This window comes from Callithrix jacchus, chromosome 9 (assembly GCF_049354715.1).
Source record: "Callithrix jacchus isolate 240 chromosome 9, calJac240_pri, whole genome shotgun sequence".
In the NCBI taxonomy this organism is placed as follows: domain Eukaryota; kingdom Metazoa; phylum Chordata; class Mammalia; order Primates; family Cebidae; genus Callithrix; species Callithrix jacchus.
The window spans coordinates 93,033,983-93,055,556 of record NC_133510.1 but is presented as its reverse complement, the minus strand read 5'-3'; the positions used below and the strand labels follow the sequence as shown (position 1 = coordinate 93,055,556).

Here is a 21,574-nt window from a genome sequence, read left to right as displayed (position 1 = left end):
CACCCAGAGCTACAAAGAATTGACTGTTAATCATTCTGTTGTAACCACTGGCCAACAGGTAGCAGACTAAAGGCAAAGGTCCTAAGCCGCAGAGATCTGGAACCCGTGTACGAACCATGAGAAACTCCGTCGCTGTTAGTGAAGTTTAGTGCCTTAACCTGCCCTTTCTCTCATATCATGCACTATTTAGACCAGTGCTGCCCAACAGGACTTTCTAGGATAATAGACATGCTCTCTCTGCTGTTCAGTTCAGTAGCCACTTGTTACATGTAGCTATGTTTGGGTATTTGAAGTGTAGCTACTGTAACTGAAGAACTAAATTTTTCATTTTAATTTTAACAAATAGAAATATAAATAGCTAGTGTTAGTGCCACTTTACTGAACAACTCAGGTTTCATTTATCTTTAAGATTTGTAGCCAACTAAATCCATTTTATTTCATATTCTTGTTAATTTAGGTCATGTCCCAGAACATCAAATCATTTGGTCATCTAACCTGTCTCACATTTATCTCTTCACCTTATAGTTCTGTTTTTCCTCTACCTTAACCAAATTTTTCACACTCTTTCTCTCCTTCAAAAAGCATTCCCTGTGCTAAAGTCTTCTTCCAAGATAAATATTTCACAACCTCAGATTATTTACTGAATCATCCTTTCCATCTCCTTGCCTTAGCTGCAATTTGGATCCTTTAGGATACTAATGCCCTTGGAACTCTTTCAGTTGGAAGGTGCTCATTCTTTCACAGCCCATATACATTAGGGTCAGGAGGAGGTGTTGGTACTTCTAGGTTTACTCTACCCTGCAACTTCACGTGATCATTCCTATCATTCCTCCATCATCCTATGAAAACCTCAGCTGCTTTCTCACAAGATATCCAGCTCTCCATCTTTACCTACTCATGGTAGCAGCAAACCACCAACTTCCCAGTGACTCTGCAAAATGTACTGGGAATTTAAGCATGTGCCTCACAGACGTTCATCAAATCCCCAAGCAATTTCCACATAACTTTTGTTCTAGTCTATTTTTTTTTTCTTGTTTCTTGAATTCACTATCATCTCTCACTGACACACCAACATCAAATCCTTGTCCAATCAGAAACATTCTTTCAATTATTCCCACTATGCCTGTCCTTTGACCTCACAGGACACTAATCCCTCGACTTCTCACTCCTTATCCCTACCCTTCTGCCCACCCAACCCCAATCTTGACTTTCTTATCTATTCAGTTGAGACTTCATAATCACCACTTCAACCACTTTCCTACCAATATCTTCAAAACTGTCTTACTCTTCTATTGTATAGCAGGTGCCTATCTAAACATTAACACAGAATTGATTCAACTCCATAATTCATTTAATGAGTATTTATTGAAAGTACTTGGCATTTTTCCAGGAGCTGGATATACAATCAAAATAACAAGTCATCCAAGTTCAGAGAATTAACAAATAAAAGAATCAGGACTAGAACTCAAATCTGTCTGACTCCAGATCCCCAACTCTCCAGTCTTTTCTCCATTACATTTCAAATTTTATCTGATTTTCTTAAAATGTGACCACACCATCTCCCACTCTTTCTAACAGATGACATCATCACTGACCTCTCAACTTCCAGGCACTATGCCTACAAACATAAAGGCTTCTACATACATCTACTGTTCCTCCCCTCATCTACTCTTCCTTCTCTCCTAACACAAGGAAAAGGGTATTCCTTCTTTCAAAGGCTGATCCGTTTCAAAAGCTGATCCATCCCTACCTTTTCAGGAATCTGAATTTAGTTCCTCAACAATACATTCATACTTTAGCCCTCAGCTTTGTAAAAAATTACTTCTATAAAACCCTTTGGTCATTATTCCCCAACTCCCCACCCACGCTCCACCTCAGTTACTAGTAAGCTTTCTATGTATTTCCCAAGACTGCAAGCTCCATATAGCAGTTAACTGTTTTAATTTCATTCACAACTGTATGCTCAATCCGAGAATATATACTGAAAAAGCAAATAACCATGATTACTATCATCCTTATAACTTTTCCAGCCAATAATAATTTTAAAATTTGAAAACAATGCAAAATAAAATTTATGACAATTACATTCTAGGAAATACAAAAAGACATACCTCCAGTTCATTTTCCAGTTTCATTACTTTAGTTTTTAATTGATTTTCTGTTTTTTAAAAAAAAAGACAAATGTTTTCATACATTAGCTACCACAAAACAAACTTTTAAATAAATTTAAATAACAAAATTAATTCTTTTAAAAGACTCCATCATGACTATAAGGTATCAAAAAGAATTATATGGCAGATCCATAAAATAGGAGTCTAGAATTGCTTATTATTAAGTAAATGTTATATATTAAAAATAAACTATATACATCTTATAGAATAAATTTGATTTTCTACAGCTTAATGAACACATGGAATTTATTATTTAATACCATAAACTTTTTTCCAAGTTGCTTACCAAATTTTGCTTGTTCTTCTCCAGCTTTTTCTACTTCTTCCAAAGCCAGCTCTACTTCTTGAGCTTTCATCTAAACATTAAAAAAAGGTTATTTCAATATGCCTTTGTACTAGAATGTAAGCACTGAAAACAAAAATTGTATTTATTATGATTCTTAGTGTCAGCAATGGGGGGCACATGGCGATTTTCAGTAAATATTTGTTAAATAAATACATAATTTTTCTTTCTTTTTTTTTTTTTTTTTTTTTGAGACAGGGCCTCACTTTGTCACCCAGGCTGGAGTGCAGCGACACAATCTCAGCTCACTGCAACCTCTGCCTCCTAGGCTCAAGCAAACTTCCCACTTCAGTCTCCTGAGTAGCTGGGACTACAGGTGCATACCACCATGATCAGCAAGACTTTAAATTTTTTCGTAGAGACAAAGTCTCACTGTATTATTCGCCGTATTATGCAGGCCAGTCTCAAACTCCTAGGCTCAAGCAATTCTCCTGCCTTAGCAACCCAAAGTGCTGGGATTACGGACGTGAGGCAGTAATCCAGGCAACTTTCTTACTTTCTTACTTAAGATTATAATTTCTATTTTTAATAGCATGAAATATTTTTGATTCTCCCTTTTACCTCAAGTCTTAAGTCTTACATCCAGTAATACAACATCTCCCTTTGTAATTTTTTTCACTACTTTTTTTCTGTTCCAATTGTTATTATTCTAACACATAATTTCATGTTTAAACTCCTCTATAATGTGATGTCTATATAGCTCCAGTAATCCTTCTATTTGTCATATATTATATATTGTTTTGCCTTCCTAAGGCATATTTTTGTACCTATCAACTGTGGTTCAGAAACCTTTATTGCCTTCTCAATTGCTGGTAGCATAAACTATATCTTTAAGGCCCTCAACAGTCTCTATCAAAGTACCTACCCAAGATTTGTTTTCTCTACAGCCTGCTACAAACTTGCTGCACCTTGTCTTCTCAAACGTAAAGAATATGCATATTTCCTATTCTCAATATTTACTTATGGTAACCAACAGCTCTAGAATTCCCTTACTATCTTACCACTGCATTGCCTTCCACTTAACTAAAACTACTCCTCAGTCTTCATCCTTTGCAAAGTTTTCCAACACCTCTTAAATCACTTCCCCTCTTAACAAATCCCTATAGACAGCCATTGTCTGCATTTGTCATTTGGACCTCAGGATATATCTCCCTATATAATTTTTCAATATACTCATTCTGTTTCCCCTACACACCCTTTTAGAAACTTTAAGTAAAAACTAGCAACGTTTTACACACTACAATTCTTAAGCCACATTTAAATATATTGCATTTTTGAATGGTGATGTAGATATTATCAAGTATTTTCACAAAGATTACCTTATAGAAGAAAAGATTTTTATGGTTCCTCTAATAGCCAAACCTACCATCAAAACCGACTATATACAAACCTTCATTAGTGACTGAGTAATTCTGAAAAGGTGTATCACATTTTCTTGTTTTTCATTGTTTAGCTCATTTACTTCCACCTAAATAAACAGAAAAGCAAATGTTTTATATTTTATAACAAAATATACGAGCTCTTCCAGATTGTGGCTACAGTTGTCACAGCAAAAAATACTTGATTAATAAACTAATCATAAGTTAATATATATATATTATTATTGATCAATTATACACCTTAGATAAGGAAATCAATAAATTATCTGCCAGTTCTTCTTGACGGGGCAAATCATCTGGATCAACTTTCATTATTTCTTTCCAGTTTATATTAGGTGGCATCTTGAATTCTTTCACTTTGCTCCACCTCTGTAACAAAACAGGTGGAAATTAGCATTTTCAAGGTACACAGCATTTTTGGTGTTCTAGTAGTTTACATTTTTTGCAGATTATGTCATTACAACTTTCTGATGTTAGCAAAGAGCTATGCCTTAGCCTCAACACAGACAAGTGGGCAAAATAGCCTTGGTCAAAATTATAGCAGTCGGCACCAACTGTCAGAGAGTTTACCGGCTAAATAAAATGTGACGGCTTCCTTGCTAAAACTAATCTAAGTTAGGACTAAAATTCTGGATCCCCTCCTCCACACTCCCTACCCTCAACGCGCTCGAACACCCTAATCGTGCCAAGGGCAAGGGTCTGTGGAAGCCTGACAACGGAGAAGCAGAATTGGGGCTAAAAAAAATGCGAACATTAACAATTGCAATGAGTTAAGTTGTACGGGAGACACAGGAACCGAAGCAAGGCAGAAGGATTGTGGACCCGAGACTGGAAGGGGCGGGGTAGCTACGCTGTGGCACAGGGGCCCGGAGGCTAAAGAACCTGAGCTTGGAGCGACTCGCTGCCCCTGCTTACAAGGATCCACCCACCTAGACCAAGCCTGACAACCAGCGGAGGTCCCTCACTATCGCAACCACCAGGCTGGACCCGGCCGCAGACCCTGACAGAGATCCCTATCGCAGTTCCACGCGGACTCTGTGTCCCGCCAAAGGTTCCCAAGTAAGCCAAAGCGGCAGCTGCTGCTAGGCGACACCAACCCCTACTCCGCCAAGGCCAGAATAAGGCCCCGGATGCAAGGAGAGCCTACAGTTCACGACCATGAGTGATACTTTACGTTTAGATTCTCCGTCGGAGTCCCAGGAGTCGGTGTTCAGGTCGCTGAGAAGGCATGGAACGAGGACTGCAAATCCCAGACTGCAGTTCTGCCTGAGGCTTGTGCAAGCTGGGAACTGAAGTCTCTGAGAGGAGGTAAGGCGCTCCCGGCATGCAATGCGTAAGGCTGCGACGGTACCCGGGCGGCGGAGAAGGACCGGGAGGCGGGAGGCCCAGCGGCTGAGGCGCTTAGAAGCTGGTGGCCTGAACGAGGTAGACCATGACTGTGGCTTCAGTGGCGTCAGTCGCTGGGCCGCTCTTCCTGAGGTTTTCCTAAGCCATCCCCTGGCGGAACCCCTCCCAGGTATAGTCGAGCTGTCGGTCCGCGGAAAGGGAGGAGTTGAGGGGAGCAGTCCCGGGTTAGAGAAGCATCTGCTATTGGGGCCGTAGGGCCTGGCCCCATTCTGAAAAAGTGGGAACTCTCCGCCTTCTCTTCAGCCGTTTGCAAGCGGCGTCCAGAGCCTTCTATAAGAAGGGGGAAAAAAAGTTTTAACCTTGTTTGGTATCAGAATCTGTCTTGGTAGTTAGAGTGAGAGCCACGCCGCTGTGATCCTGTTTAGGGGCGAGCGAAGAGTTAACAAGAGATTATGGCATCTTCTGACCCCGCCTGCCTTACCTGTAGTACAGTTCCCTTGGTGGATGGTGGGGCTTGAAGGTTGTGGAGCTAGTATGAAGTGAAGGCTCCAGAGTGGAGAGGTTAGTACTTGTCCGGGCCACTGCCGGGGTGGAGAGAGAAGGGAGCCAAGGACTCACCTGTACTGTTTTCACTTGCTTGGTTACCTAGGGTGCCCGTCCATGAAAGCGCCTTCTCTGGTGTTTTCCACTCTTGCTCGTGCAAGTTTTGCTCATTCCTCTGCTCACAGCCATGCTGGAGTATGATACACTTCTAGCTAACTTTCCTAAGAAGCTGTAGACTTAAATCTAAATGACATTTCCAACGATCTGGACTATACCTTTATTTTAAACGCTGCTTAAAAAAAAAAATACTATACTTGACTAAATTTTCCTTTTGAAAATAAGTAATGAGTTTCTTTTTAAACCACCAATTTGAGTAAAATAAGTAACTCAGCACAAAGTAAAAAATTACTGGTTTCGTGAGATAAATTTTAAAGACAGATTTATAGGAACAATTTTACTACTTTTCGGAAAGATTATAGCCAAATACTATTCATAATCTTGTTTATTCTTCATTACAATGCAGTAAAATAGGTGCTTACATTGTCCTCATTTTCCGTCTAAGAAACTGAGTAGTCTAACTTAAATAACGTGATTGAACACAGATCTCTCTGGCTGGAGGACATATTCTTAACTTCTTACTACCTCCTCATACATTCTGGGAAACGAGTATTTGTAAATTGCTTGTTCATCAATCATGCTATTTTTATTAAATATTATCATGTTTTAATTTTATAAGTGTTTACTCAGTAATTTGAATTAAATAGTCTTCATATTCAGTGTTTTTAATTCACAATTTAACATGAGATAGTTTCTGGAAAGGGGTCTGATCCAGACCCCTGGAGAAGAGGGTTCTTGGATCTGGCCAAGAGAAAATTGGAGGTGCAACCATAGAGTAAAGCAAAAGCAAGTTTATTAGGAAAGTAAAGGAATAAATAATGGCTACTCCATAGGCAGAGAAGCAGCCTGGGCTGCTATACTAAGGATTCTTATAGTTATTTTTATAGTTATTTCTTGATTATATGCTAAACAAAGGGTGGATTATTCATGAGTTTTCTGGAAGAGGGTGGCTAATTCCTAGATCTGAGGGTTCCTAACCTTTTTAGACCACATAGGGTAACTTCTTGACATTGCCGTGGCATCTGTAAACTGTCATAGAGCTGGCGGGAGTGTCTTTTAGCATGGTAATGCATTATAATAATTACTGTATAATGAGCGGTGACAATGACCAGAGGTCCCACTTTTCTCGCCATCTTGGTTTTGGTGGAATTTGGCTGGCTTCTTTACTGCATGCTGTTTTAATCGGCAAGGTCTTTATGACTTTATGAGACCCCCCCAATCTCATCCTGTGACTTAGAATGCCTGACATCCTGGAAATGAAGCCCAGTAGGTCTCAGCCTTATTTTACCCAGCCCCTATTCAAGATGTAATTGCTCTGTTTCGAATACCTCTGACAATGGTAGGGATGAAATTTAATAGTTATTGAGCACGTATCATGTGATACACTGTGCTTACTACTGCATGTTTATCTTCATAGAAGAAATACACCACACTTAACTACTGCATGTTTATTTTCATAATAGCGATCTGTCCTTTTTACCATAACACCTAGTTTTTCTTCTTGTTTTTTTCATTCATTATAACTTACTTTTATGTATTCACTTACAAGTTTTGTTTTGTTTGTCTGTATTATTCTTTTCTACCTTTACTTCCACCACCCTCTTACTCACAGTCATAAACTCAAGGTGCCTGGTCTCTAATGGTAACTTTTATTCTACTTTTTCAGAAGTGAGAACAAGTTCATAAAAGTTAAGTAATTTCCTAATAATTGATGGAGCTAAGATTATAGCCTAGATCTCAGTGACAATCATAACTAAAAGCAAAATCTTACCTAAATTTTATTCTTTAACTCATTCTAACAGTATTTTTTATCTTGCTCCCTGTGCTGGGTACTGGGGATACAGCCGTGAACAAGTCCGCTGTGACTTGAACAAGTCAACATAAGTGTTCATGCATTGTGGCCTGTTTGTCCCTAACTGTGAATCGGGAAATTTAACTCAAGTTCTAGTTCAGTAACTCACTGTATGTTTTTGAGGAAAACTGCCAAAACTCTATTAAATATTTTTCATCAGATTTTCTTCATCAGTCAGATTTCGTTAAGAATTGGGACTTCTGTGACAATTTTATAAGTGGCCTATTACAAGAACACTTGTCTGGACTTGCCTTCTTTGTGCCCTGGACTTTTTGAACAGTTTTATCTGATCAAAATCACTTCATAAGAAAGCCTCACCTTTTATAATTGCTTACTTTTGTACTCTGTAGCAATGAATTTATATTCCTTAGATGTTACCTTTAATTCCTTTTTGCTGACTTATCAAGAAAATTCATAGTAGCTTACTTCTTCAATATCTAAAATAAAGCATGGCCATTTTGTATCCATTATGTATCCTAAACATTTTGTTTTGCCTTATTTTCATGGACAGGAGTGAGTATGCAACAGGCAGACACTTGCCTTCCTTCAACATGAGAAACTGGAAAGATTAGTAGGGAGTCTGTGAATACAGACTTTGCAAGCCAAAGTTTTACAAAATTTAAACATAATAATTTGCTGTTCCTGTAAAAGATGATTTAATGATAATGAAATTGAGAGGACTTCCTCAGTGTCCCAAGAAATTAAACTAAGAAAACTTTTCTGACTAAATATTTCCAGATTCATATAGTTTTTTTTCTGTAGGTTTATTGTTTGCACAGTTTTACAATTAAATTATTACAAGAAGTGAACACATATACAATTTTGTTGCAGGGATTGTTTTTAGTTTTATATATCTATAATGTAGCTCATGAGTAGTCTTTGTAAACTGAAAAGTAAGACAGGTCTCAACCTACTTAGAAGTTTATTTTGCCAAGGTTAGCGACATGCCCAAAAGAAATAAATACTGAATCACTGAAACAGTCTGTAGTCTCTTCCTTTCTCTAAGATGATTTTGAGGGCTTCAGTATTTAAAGGGGAAAAATCCAATGGAGGGGAAAAAGGGTAAATATGGTAATCCATCCACATGTTGCAAGAAAATACGAGCAGATGGGGAATAAATATTATGTATTTTTGTGGGGTAGTAAATCAGCATTTTATATAAGATAAGGTTAACGTAAAGTAGCTACCTGTGAAGATATTTAACATTTTATTTGCAGCTATCTGCTTAAGAACAAAAGGAAGGACAGTTTGTTGCATGAGTCAGCTTTCAGCCTATTTTTTTTCTTTAGGCATAATGAATTGGAATTCCGAGTTTTATTTTCCTTTCACATTTCCAATTGCACTTGGATTTTGTGCACATATATAGTAACATCCCATTTTTGTAAGCAAACAGAAATCAGTCATTCCATCCACTTAAACTGTGCATCCGTGAGTCTGCTTCTGTGCCTAGGAAAAACTAGAAGTTCTCACAACTTAACCCGAATAGTGTGTCACATGTTTACAGTAATGGCCCCCTCTGTCTATCCCTTTGTGTAAATCTCTCCCTTAACCGCAACCCCTACTTTGCAGGTGACTCTTGGAGGTAACCTAAGATGACTCCACAACTGAGCTCATGACATGTTCTCTCTCCCTCTCTCTTATACTATGCTCCTTTGGGGAGTCTTAAAAATTCTGTTATCTTGGTCCTTTTATAACTTTTTCCCCATGATTCAGGATGTACTTTGCTTGAATAATAATTTTTAAAATATGCATTAAATAGAGCCTTAGGAAGAGCTTGTGCAATGAATCTTGTCCTATTGTCTTGAGATCATCATTTAAGAAGCCCAAGCTAATCTATTAGAAGATATGATAATAAGTAGCAGAGACTAGCTTTCAAAGCTGAGAAATCTATCCTTTAAAAGCCATCCAGCCCAAGCCATCCCACGGAATAACTGTAAGCACATGAGTGACCCCAGGCACAACTAACAGAAGAACCAAATACATACATACCTATATATTTGTATATATGTATCAAATAAAGATATTTATATTGAAGAATTGAATTAATTTGAATGTGTTCATTTTTAAGTACTTCAGATGCCTAACTTAACAAGGAAAACTTTCTCAATACTTAAAGAACGGCTTAAATTTAGGAAATAAAACTATAGCAAATCCCAAGTTCTTATAAAAATTCCAATACTATTGGAATTGTATGCTTAGCTAAATTATACTTTTCAACTATAGTTATAAATCTACAAATTACTTAGTAGTTTATTATACATATTATTATATATTTTTAAATTATAGTTACACAGCTACTATATCAGTCTCCAGGATGTCAGATTCTCTTAAAGGTTGCAGTTAACTCTAAAAAAATCAGATGCCTAATTTAATATTGTGTTCATTCATATTATTATATATTTTTAACTTCTAGTTATGCAGCTAATTTACCAAAGTCTCCAGGATGTCAGATTCTCTTAAACATTGCAAGCACTCTAAAAATTAGATACCTAAGTTATTCCCAAATATACTTTAAAGGTGTATTCCCAAAAATACTTTAAAGCATTGAAACCATGGGTTTAAATTACTTTTTTTCTTTTATTAGTTTCAAACTTTACTGTGGTTAGAACATTTAACCAAACAACAGTTTGTCACCCGAAGTGAATTGATGTTAGCAAGTCAGTGGTCTGAGATTATTTATGGGAAGAGGGTTTCTGACCTGTACACAAAACTTGATTTTTACTTACCCAACGATAGATATCCTGAGTTGATTCATTAGGTTTTTCTAAATTATAACATGTATATATAACTATTTTATATTGGAGCCCATTTCCTGATTTGTGTATCTTTGTTTCTTAATATACTTCCTCATTTTACTAGTGTACCTTCTCTCTTAGTTTCTTGAAAAGGAACATCAGCGGTAAATTGTTTGAGACCTTAAATGATTTATGTTTTTATTATACTTTCTCACCTGGGAAATTTAGATTTATTAATACAGAATTTTAGTTTAGAAATCATTATTTCTCAGAAATTTGAAGCATTACTCTTTATTATTTTGGAAAGGAATTTTGTTTCGTTTCTAGCTTACAGCATTTTTTGTGAAAAAAAATGACTTGATTCCTGATTCTTATTGGAACCTTTTTTATTTCCTGAAGCTCTTAGAATCCTGTTTGTTTTCAGTGTTGTAAAGTTTTACAGAATTTTGTGCCCAGTAGAAGAGGGGTAGAGGGTCTCAACCTAAAATACATCGACAGTCTTTTACTTAACCTTTATTTTCATTATGCTGCCTTTGTTCTCTCTTGTGTCCCTGTTATTATAGACCCTTTGTTTTAAATAATCCACAAAGGAAATCTCCAGTCTTCTGCCTTGCAATGGGAGAGAAGATTACTTGGCTTTATCCAGTTAGAGAGGGGGGTGAGTTTCAGCAAGGTGATTCGCTTGTACTTCTTAGAAGTGGATGGCATTTTAGCTGAGCTTTTCTCTGGAGAGTTAATATGCAATTACTTATCCACTTACTAAAATTGAACTTACTTGAAATAAGTATATTGCTTATTTTATCTTCATGATTTTTTTTTCCCAGTTTTTTCCAGAAGTGCTTGTAGAAAAGATGGCTGATATTAACCTCAAAGAAATAACCTTAATAGTAGGTGTGGTTACTGCCTGCTATTGGAACAGCCTTTTTTGTGGTTTTGTTTTTGATGATGTTTCAGCAATACTGGATAACAAAGACCTGCATCCATCTACACCTTTAAAAACTTTATTTCAAAATGACTTCTGGGGAACCCCCATGTCTGAGGTAAGTAATTACTTATATATTATTTGTTCATGTCTCAGATTTTGAAATATTTTGGTATTTTATTACTTCTATTTCTTTATCAATATTATCATCATAGTAATTACAGATTTTTTACCCTAAAATTTTTATATGAGACATAATATGTATGTTATAAATTGGACCGGAAGTTGAGGATGATGTTACCTTCTTTAAAGCAGAATACTTGATTATTTTGGCTGTATACACTGACTTCTGTTTTTTGTGTTTTTTTAAATTTTAACTTTAGATACTGGGTTACATATGCAGGTTTATCATGTGGGTATACTGTGTGATGCTGAGGTTTGGGGTACAGTTTTTTCACCCAGACTGTGTATAGTACCCAATAGATAGTTTTGACTTAACTTCTTAAAAATAATATATATGTGTGAAAACCAATGGTATAGGGAGAGCAGTAGGTGTAATAGAAGTCTATTTCTTGCTAATTGACTTTATTTCCTTTTTTTTTTCTGTCTTATGAGTAAGGCAAAAGAGATGTGATCTATTTCAACATTTTAAAATACATCATCTTCAATATAAAGAGATAAGACTTTAAGGGTAAAAATAGTAAGTACACATATTGCCAATTTCTCTTGCAGAAAAAGTAGTTTTCAGAAATTTTAAATCTTGTCTTACCTCTTACATAATAGTTATTTAGGTTTTATATTGAGAACCCAAAAATTTAGTTCAATAATTTAATATTTTATTCATCTATTTGGTTCATTTTTATGAGGGTATTTTTACTGTTTTGAAGGTCACTATTAAATTGTGATTAAATCCTTGTCAGCCTGAGATCATATAGATAGGGTTCTAATTTTAGTTCTGTCATGTATTAGCTGTGTGAAATAGGTGAGAATACATTTTTTAGATGGAAAGTCATTTTCCTGATCTGTAAAAGAGGATAATACTTTAAGAATAAATAAATGAATTACTTTATGTATCTACAGTGCGTGGCACATAGATATTGACTAAATTATTGAAACCTAACATGTAAACACTCTGTAATATTAATAGTTTGTTTCTTGGTCATTGTGGCCTCTTTTCCCATTCCCCAAATTTGGAAGCCTCTCAAGGTTAGGGATGGAATCTTTCATTCCTCTGATCACTAGCACATAATAATTATTTTTGTCTTATTTAGTAAGAAGACCTTATTCACCTTTTTGTTCACCCAATTCTAGCTTTTGAAAAAAAAATCTTTGCTAATAAGGGGAAAATATGGTCCTACTATACATTATTCTAGACAGCTTATTCTCCTCTACCCCTACCTTTGATCCCCAGAGTCCCTCAGAAGTATATGTCCATTCCCTCAATTTATGCTGGTATCTGTTGTGATTTTAGTCATAATGTTGACATTTTGAACAGATAGTTTAGCTGGCCCGATTAAATGGTCTCATTTTCTATATTAGGCTATTCTTATATTGCTATAAAGAAATACTTGAGACAGAGTAATCTATTAAAAAAAAAAAGGAGGTTTTATTGGCTCAGGGTTGTACCGCTGTACAAGAAGCATAGCAGCATCTGCTTCTGGGGAGGCCTCAAGAAGCTTCCAGTCATGGTGGAGGGTGAAGCAGGAGCAGGCATTTCACATGGCAGAAGCAGGAGCAAGAGAGCAAAGTGTGAGGTGTTACACATTTTTACACAGCCAGATCTCTCAAGAACTCATTATAGTGAATGCATTACTAAGCGGGGGTGGTGTTAAACCATTCATAAGAAATACACCACCATGATCCAATTATTTCCCACCAGGCCCCACTTCCAATACTGGGGATTATATTTTGATATGGGATTTGAGCAGCGACACACATACATAGTGCATACCGTGGTGTCAGTGATCTATTTAGGGATTTTCTTAGCTTTGCAGACTGAAAATTTGATTTTGTTCAGAGAGCCCATAAGCAATCAGACTAAGAAAAAGACTCTTAATATGCTCTGACAGAATGGATGGGCAAACTAGAATAACATTTTATTAAAAATGAAGTGTGTAATTTCCTTGTATTTTCTGATGGGCATATTCTCCCTGTAGGCAAATGTGACATTAAGGGAAAATTATTCTAGGTAGTTCTTAGGTGTCATAGGTTTTATAATAAGCCTGGAATGAGCATTTTCAAAGATCTAATTGAGATGTCATCAGGTAATGTTAGCTTAAGATACGTATGTCCGCACGTATCTTACAGGAATTTTTGTGCTACTGTAGGTCTTAAAAAACACATTTTGGGCTTAGGACATGCTCCTGAGCCATGTGAATACTGCCATATTAAGGGTCTTTGGACTCCTATGAACCTCTCTCTGTTTAGATTATGTCTTTAGTGAGCTTATTCTATAGATATTTAATACTCTGTTTATTGATAGTTCACTGGATTACAACCCTGACTACCATGTTAGAATCTGCCTGGGGCGCTTAAACAATAAAATCATATTTCTAAGATTCTATTCAAACCTGCTATTTCCGATAATCTCAGAGTGGGATGTAGGCATCAATATATTTGTCTTATTTTGTATGTCTGTGTGTTTAGTTGTTGTTTTGTATAGGAAGGAGGGTGAGGCTTTTTGTTTTAAGTCATCCAGGTGATTATTTGGTTTACCCATAGCTGAAGGCCAGGGGACTGTAATGAGCCACCTTCTCTGGCATTTGGCCTATAAAGTACCTTGTGTTAAGCTAACCTCTGCAGATAGTCTATCTCATTATGATTTTGCCATTTCTTTATTAAGATTCATATTAACAGGGAACTGTTAGCTTATTCATTCATTATACTGTCATGTAATTTTTATTGCCAACTAATATCATGGGTAATTAAGTTTTTCTTTAATATGCCTGAAAGTAGTAATGATCTGAATTGTTTGATTCATAATGGCCCTAGGTGTTTTCACAGAGTAAACTTGATATCTAATAGGCTGATGATTATTTGTCACAGTGGAATCTTAGATTCTTAATGAATTATGTGAATAATTAGTTATGTTAATAATTGGTCTATTAATTGGTCATCATCTAGTATATGTATATCTAATAAACCTAACTGAATAATTATGTATACTGCAATTCAAAATTCATATTTCCTTCTACTTTCTGACTACATCCTTTCACCTAGAATATTCCATTGTAGCCACAGTGACATTTCAGATACTCAAAAGGGTTTCTAGAGTCCTTTTCTACTTTCTGGTACAAATCATATCAATTCAATACAGTGCCTTAAAAATAGCTTTGTGTCCCTGAGATGAAATTTGAAGGATGTAGAGGAATTAGGCAAGCAGGAAAGAACATTCTAAGTAGATATAACATCATAGAGTATATATTCAGTGCAGAGATATCAAAATGTTGCTAATTTCAAGATGGAAAAGATTTATTCTTTGTGTTTCCTAATGTTCCCTAGTAAGGATAAACAGGCTTCAGTCTATACTTGTGTGCCAGGGAGTTACAGCAAAATATGATAAGAAGTAGAAGAGCAAAGAAGCCGAGTATGGATGCCTATGTTAGTCTGTTTTGCATTACTGTAAAGGAATACCTGGTAATTTATAAGCAAAAGATGTTTATTTGGCTCATGGATATGTACACTGTAGAAACGTGGCATCACTATCTGCTTGGCTGCTGGTGAGGCCTTGAAAGTTTTACTCCCTGTAAAAGGTGAAGGCGGAGCAGATGTATCTCATGGTGAGAGATGGAGCAAAAGAGAGGGGAGGAGGTTCCAGGCTCTTTTTAGCAACCAGCTCTCACATGAACTCATTACAGTGGGGAAAACACCAACCCGTTCATAAAGGACCACCCCCAGTGACCCAAACATCTCCCACCAGGCCCAACCATCAACATTTCAACCTCCTCACATTTCGGCATGAGAAACGGAGGGGGACAAACATCCAAATGGTATCACTGCCCTTTGTATGAAACCACAAAAAATAACTTGATTAATATTTTATACATATTTGAACTGTGTGTTTTATTATTAAATCTGGTTTGATTTTGTCTTAGGGAAAGAACTATTTCTGATTAAATGTAACATAGTTTAAAAAGAAAGTCAGTACTTCACATGTAATTTGATTTATTGCCAAAGGAGAATGAATACCCAAAGAAAGGTGTCTATTTTCATATTCTAAGAAAGTTTTTGCTCTTGTGTTACTCTCTGTAATTTGGGAATTTCTAGTTTAATATATTCAAATTTATATATTATGGAGATGTTTTTCATAAAACAACTAAACAGTACCTTTTTGAGCCATCGCTATTTTAATTGAACTGATAGGTATTCTGTTCTTATATTTCTTTTTGAAGATCTAGCCAGTAGTTACATAAACTTTTGTGTTGCTAATAGATAGGGAGGCAGGTTTTGGAGAGAATCCTGTGCTCCAGCTTGACCAATGCTGGCATTGTCTTACTATTTTTAAAAATTGTTATATTGAAGAGGAATTAATAATCAATCAAATGTCCTTTTACTGTTAATTCTCTGACCACTGTATATAAAGGAGGAAATTACCTTGTTTGTGGACTAAGGAAACAGAAAAACTCAGATTATCAAACTATCTTCAATTTTTGTGTTACTGTTAGGACATTTCATATTTTATTGTTATTTCTCAGTAAAATGTAGTTATTAATATTTTTAATAGTAAATGCAATGATGAGCTTTTGTACCCTGTTGGACCAAGGTACTTTAATAATCACCGATTGTTTTTTTCTTTTAGGAGAGAAGCCACAAGTCTTATCGTCCCTTAACAGTATTGACATTTCGCTTAAATTATTTGTTAAGTGAACTAAAACCAATGTCATATCATCTCCTGAATATGATTTTTCATGCTGTGGTTAGTGTGATATTTCTCAAAGTGTGTAAACTTTTTCTGGACAACAAGAGTAGTGTGATTGCTTCTTTACTTTTTGCTGTGCACCCAGTACACACAGAAGCAGTAAGTAAAACTATGAATTGACTTTTTTTTCTTTTTTCTTTGTTTTTTATTTTTTTTTAAATCCTGCAGTGATTATAATGGTATATATTTTTAAGAAAAAAAAATTTAATCCTGACCTTAGTCCAAATATTTGAAGACTCTTAAATTTGTACAGTTAATTCTTAACTTTCTGGTACACAAAGTCTAACTTCCTACTGTGTAAAATTTTTAAATTAATTTTTGAAACATAAACATTTTTTCATTCAAGAACATAAAAATCTGTTTAGAAACATATATATGAATACAGTTCTTTGCTCACTTTTTTAAATGAATACTAATTAAAAGGACTTTTTAAAGTTTATTGTCTTTTTAAACTTTAGTTTTCAGATTTATTATGGGATATAACTTTGAATTCATGATACCTTTGTACGTTAACACTCATATTTTAAGAAAATATGTAAGGACTTAAATTCTAGATATCATACCATATTTAAGTGGTTACCATTGGAGAAAGCTAAAGTACACAGAATCTCTACGAGTTTTGAAACTTTCTGTAAGTCTTATTCAAGTTAAAAAATAATTAAAAACTGTTAGATTCACTAATAAATTTCTATTTATGTAAGATACACAAATTCACCACCTGAGGGCACCCAAAGAATGTTTAAGATATAGAAATGTGCACTTGAAAGGTTACAGAAATTAAACTGTTTTTACTAGTATATATAGTAATTTTTCAAGATTTTTTTATTAATATGAAGCCCCTTCCTTTTTCCTTTCTAGGTAACAGGAGTTGTAGGAAGAGCAGAACTTTTGTCATCTATCTTTTTTCTAGCAGCTTTTTTGTCATATACCAAATCAAAAGGACCAGACAATTCCATAGGTAAATGTCTAACATTTTATTTTTTTTTTAATAACACTAAAACTTGATCAAGGAATTTTTATTTACTCCAAGTTCTTCTTATAATACATTATTCCACACTTGGGATTTATGTTTATGTATTGTTTTACTTTAGCATGTATGAAAATATGAAATATGTAACATTGTTGGTATTTAAGAAGTTTGTGTATAGCTTATATTTTTATCATGAGCTAATAGATTTTATATATTCTAATTTTAAAATCCAAATAACCTTAGAATAGAGGAGTTTTAGACTTAGTCCTAGTTCCTTCTTCTGTTATCTCTAAATGATATAGGTACCACCATTTCAGTTGTCTTTCAATAAATAACACCTGGTAGACCGATACTGTTTAGGCAAGGTTAAAAGCCTGCTAGAGTATAACTTTTATTGTGTGTTGATCATGACTGTTTATTGAGCTCTTACCTTGTGACCACCTACCCTGGAAACTTCTTCGTATATGTTAGCTCATTAGTCTTAATGATGTCTGCAATTGTCAGAAAACAACTTCCAGGCAATAAAAATGATTTTTACAGTGTGGGCACAGTGGGTGCAAACCTTTATTTGATTCCTCTGAAAGTTTAAGTTCTTGGGGTGGAGGGGGGGATTTTCTCACTGTAGTTCCACGGTACCCATGACAAGAAGCTTAGTTTTATGTGTGGAAACTGAGGTTGAAGAAACATATGATTTAGCCAAACATCTTTGAGTGTTCTGGATTTGTAATGTAAGTAGGTTTGCCTCTTGCTGCTCTGCATAATGCCTTCTTAAAAGCAGTTTGAGTGGCAGCCTAGCATAGTAGTTAAAAGCATGGACTAAAAAGTCTGGTTTCAAATTCTAGCTCCACTATTTATTTACTGGCTCCATTCACTGTTATACATGGGGAGATCAACCTCTCTGTGCTTTCATTACTTTATCTGTTAAATGTGTATAATAATAGTCCCCTCAGGCACCTAGAAATTGAAATTCCATTTGACCCAGCAATCCCATTACTGGGTATATATCCAAAGGATTATAAATCATTCTACTGTAAGGACACATGCACATGAATGTTCACTGCAGCACTGTTTACAATAGCAAAGACTTGGAACCAACCCAAATGATCATCAACGATAGACTAGACAAGGAAAATGTGGCACATATACACCATGGAATACTAGGCAGCCATAAAAAACGATGAGTTTGTGTCCTTTGTAGGGACATGGATGAACCTAGAAACCATCATTCTTAGCAACCTGACACAAGAACAGAAAATTACACACCGCATGTTCTCACTCATAGGTGGGTGTTGAACAGTGAGAACACATGGACACAGGGAGGGGAGCATCAAACACTGTGGTCTGTTGGGGGGGAACTAGGAGAGGAACAGTGGGGAGTGGGGAGTTCGGAGGGATAACATGGGGAGAAATGCCAGAGAGGTGATGGGGAGGAAGGCAGCAAACCACACTGCCATGTGTGTACCTATGCAACAATCTTACATGTTCTTCACATGTTAAAAAAATTCAGCATGCTTCATATTTGTTAGGGGTACATGGCGTTTTAAAAATAAAGAAATGTAAAATAATAATAACAGTCCCCTACCTGTGCAGTGCATCACGCAGTAAGAAGTAGTTTAGTAACTAATATGGAATTGCAAGCCAATATCCTCTTTAAGTACCATCTTCACCAAAGCCCGAATGGTAAACTTAGAAAATACTCTGGCCTGCAGGATTATAATCAGGCTCTTGATTACCTGTCTAATCACATATTCTGCCATTCTTGCCTAGCTCTCTTCACTATAGCTACATAGACCTTTCTGTTTTTAAAAAGGCAGAGCACCCCCCTTTATACCTGCATTTCCCTTTATTGAATTTTCTTCTCTTAGATCTTTATGTGGTAGTCTCATTTATGTACTACTTTGCATTATCAATCCTCAGCTTAAGTATTTCTGTCTTAGAAAAGCCTTCCCTGTTCTAACTGAAATAGCCTTTTACCATATCATCTTTTGTTCCAAATACCTTGGTACCTTTTAATGATTTCTTATTCTTCACAATTCTTATATCTTGCCTGATTTTTTTTAAAAATTGCTTATTTGAAATTCTTGATCTGTGTCTTGAATTCTGATTTAGTAGTATATGTTAATTTGTTCTCTCTGTTTGATGATTGTTGTACCCTTCAGGTATTTAGTTATTTTGGCTTGGGAGCTTGAGCCACATATTCTTCTAAAGTTATAAAGCACTGTGCCTGTTTAAAGGAAAAGGCCAGGGTTATTCTTTGTTTGCCCTGTGATTCTGAAGGGATGAAAGGAATTATAAACCAGGATCTAAAGTTCCACTTTCCGCAGAGCTATTGTGGATCACTGTTGTTCCTGCAAGTGCCACTAGGCACACTCTGTGGTTTCTTTAACAGAATCAGCATTAAGAGGCCAGTCCACCATTTATTTGCATTTCAGTGGTAACTATGTAGAAATTACTACCTAGGAGTGATTGGTTCGTTTGTACCTTTTAAAAAAAAAAATCTACCTCTTACTTCATCAAGACTTCTGAAGTGCTCTGATTTTACCTCTGGGACACCCACTAACCATTGTAGCTGTATATTTCTTCAGTAATGGAGCAGGTAGTGATCTATCCAAAGTAGTCAGGAAAGGATAGCACAAACGATTAAGAAAAAATGCTTACTCTTGTCTTCTGCTTTAAATGTGATTTCTCATAACACTAGCAGAACCACACATGCTTAAGATAACCTTGAAATGCCAAGGAGTATTTTTTTTTTTTGTCTTTTTACAAAAACAAAAACAAAAGTGGCTTAGAAACCATTTTTCCCTCTCACTTACCTTTTTCTAGGGTTGATTTTTGATGAACGGACCAACAGGTGAAGCTAGCTCACCATTTGACTGAAACAAAAACAGAGTAATGTTGTTTTCTATACCTTTAACTTACATTTCTGAAAATACTCCTTTCTAACCTGAAAATAGCTAGTTTACATTTTTCTTTTGTTTATTGTTTTCTCACAATAGAATGTGACCTTCATTAGGGTAGGTAACTTTTTCTCCATTTTTTAATCTTCATTTTCTAGAATGATTTCTAGTTTACAGTAGGTGTTTAGTATGTGTATATTGAAGAAGTAAGTAAATGATATATTTTAAATTGTAATTGAAAAAATACTAAAACCTACCTTGGACCTCTCTTTATGCTCTTAACCACTAGGATGCTTTGTACTCTTAGTAATTTTACTGTTGAAGTCACAGTTTCCACATCATCTTTCTATTCCCTGTTATATCTAGTGTACACTGTCCTGTACAAAGGTTTTCAAGTTGCAAGTATTTATAATCACTTTAACTTCTATATTATTCATGTCTCATACCCTTTTTGTAAGTGTGATCATCCAATCTCAAGGCCTTCACACTTGATTTTTTATTTCTTTATGTTTCTGCTTAAATATCCACTTAAATGTCATCATTAGCACCACTCATCTTTCCCAGTGGTGCTATTTTTATTTCCCTTCATCCTCTTTTTTTCTCTATAACACTTACACTTTGTCACCATTTGACAAAGTATATCATTACTTGATTGTCATCTCTCTTCCCTATACCCTTGAAATGTAGTAGATACTTAAAATAACTGTTTGAATAAGTGATTGCTGAAGATGTGTTTCTTTTACATATGTAGAGTCAGTTTAGAAGCCTATAGTTTGAAATGGAAATGGCCCTAAGTGTCCTTAACTTATTTACCAGGTGTACTTATTTTGGACAAAATCACATGTGGTAACTTTAACCACAGAGGTCTGATTATAAAAAGTGTTCATATTTATATAGTAATATAGTCACTAGAGGTTGAAGAACTGAAGTGATTGGTTTCAGTAAGGCATTTGCGTTTATTACTCTTAGTTGCTGAGATTGAATTCAGGGTTATAAAAGGTTAAGTGTTTGCATTTTCTTCCTTGGCACAGACATACAAATTACTAAGAAGCTCTGAATTTAAAATCAGAAGAACCATGTTAAAGTCTTGGTCTCCTTATTCTTTGTTACTTTTTTTTTTTTAAACCTCTAAAATTCTTTTCTCATCTTAAAATTAGGTATGATTACATTGTGTTCTCACTCTATAGAGTGATTTTTAAGATTCAGTGAAATAATATATGCAAAACTGGCTATATAAACTGTTTAAAATACCTGCTTTCTTTCCAGGCCATTATTTCCTACGAGTTTTTATGTAGACATACACGTCCATTCATACTATTCTCTATATCCTTCATTTACCTACCTTACTCTCATTCCTATTTCTTTATTTATGCATCCACC

The 21,574-nt window shown here is 35.5% G+C and overlaps 2 protein-coding genes across 7 annotated transcripts in view; one reads left to right on the top strand and one right to left on the bottom strand.

Moving 5' to 3' along the window:
* CEP290 (centrosomal protein 290) overlaps positions 1-5,128 on the bottom strand; it is a 90,744-nt gene extending 85,616 nt beyond the window's left edge. For 5 of the 6 annotated variants that reach the window (XM_054238710.2, XM_054238707.2, XM_035257209.3 and 2 more), the window contains exons 1-5: positions 4,823-5,013; positions 4,134-4,262; positions 3,905-3,982; positions 2,458-2,527; positions 2,112-2,158 (exon numbers count right to left, since the gene is read on the bottom strand). In XM_054238710.2, the coding sequence (XP_054094685.1) occupies positions 2,112-2,158; positions 2,458-2,527; positions 3,905-3,982; positions 4,134-4,235 (297 nt within the window). In that variant the 5' untranslated portion in view covers positions 4,236-4,262; positions 4,823-5,013. Of the gene's footprint in view, positions 1-2,111; positions 2,159-2,457; positions 2,528-3,904; positions 3,983-4,133; positions 4,263-4,822; positions 5,014-5,067 lie in introns of those variants that run through there. The other variant, XM_035257203.3, reaches the window with a different exon arrangement.
* Positions 5,129-5,229: 101 nt separating this feature from the next.
* The window catches only part of TMTC3 (transmembrane O-mannosyltransferase targeting cadherins 3), a 59,675-nt gene continuing 43,330 nt past the window's right edge, over positions 5,230-21,574 (top strand). The window contains exons 1-4 of the mRNA XM_002752834.6: positions 5,230-5,409; positions 11,312-11,527; positions 16,208-16,426; positions 17,186-17,285. Of these exons, the coding sequence (XP_002752880.2) occupies positions 11,339-11,527; positions 16,208-16,426; positions 17,186-17,285 (508 nt within the window). The 5' untranslated portion in view covers positions 5,230-5,409; positions 11,312-11,338. The remainder of the gene's footprint in view (positions 5,410-11,311; positions 11,528-16,207; positions 16,427-17,185; positions 17,286-21,574) is intronic.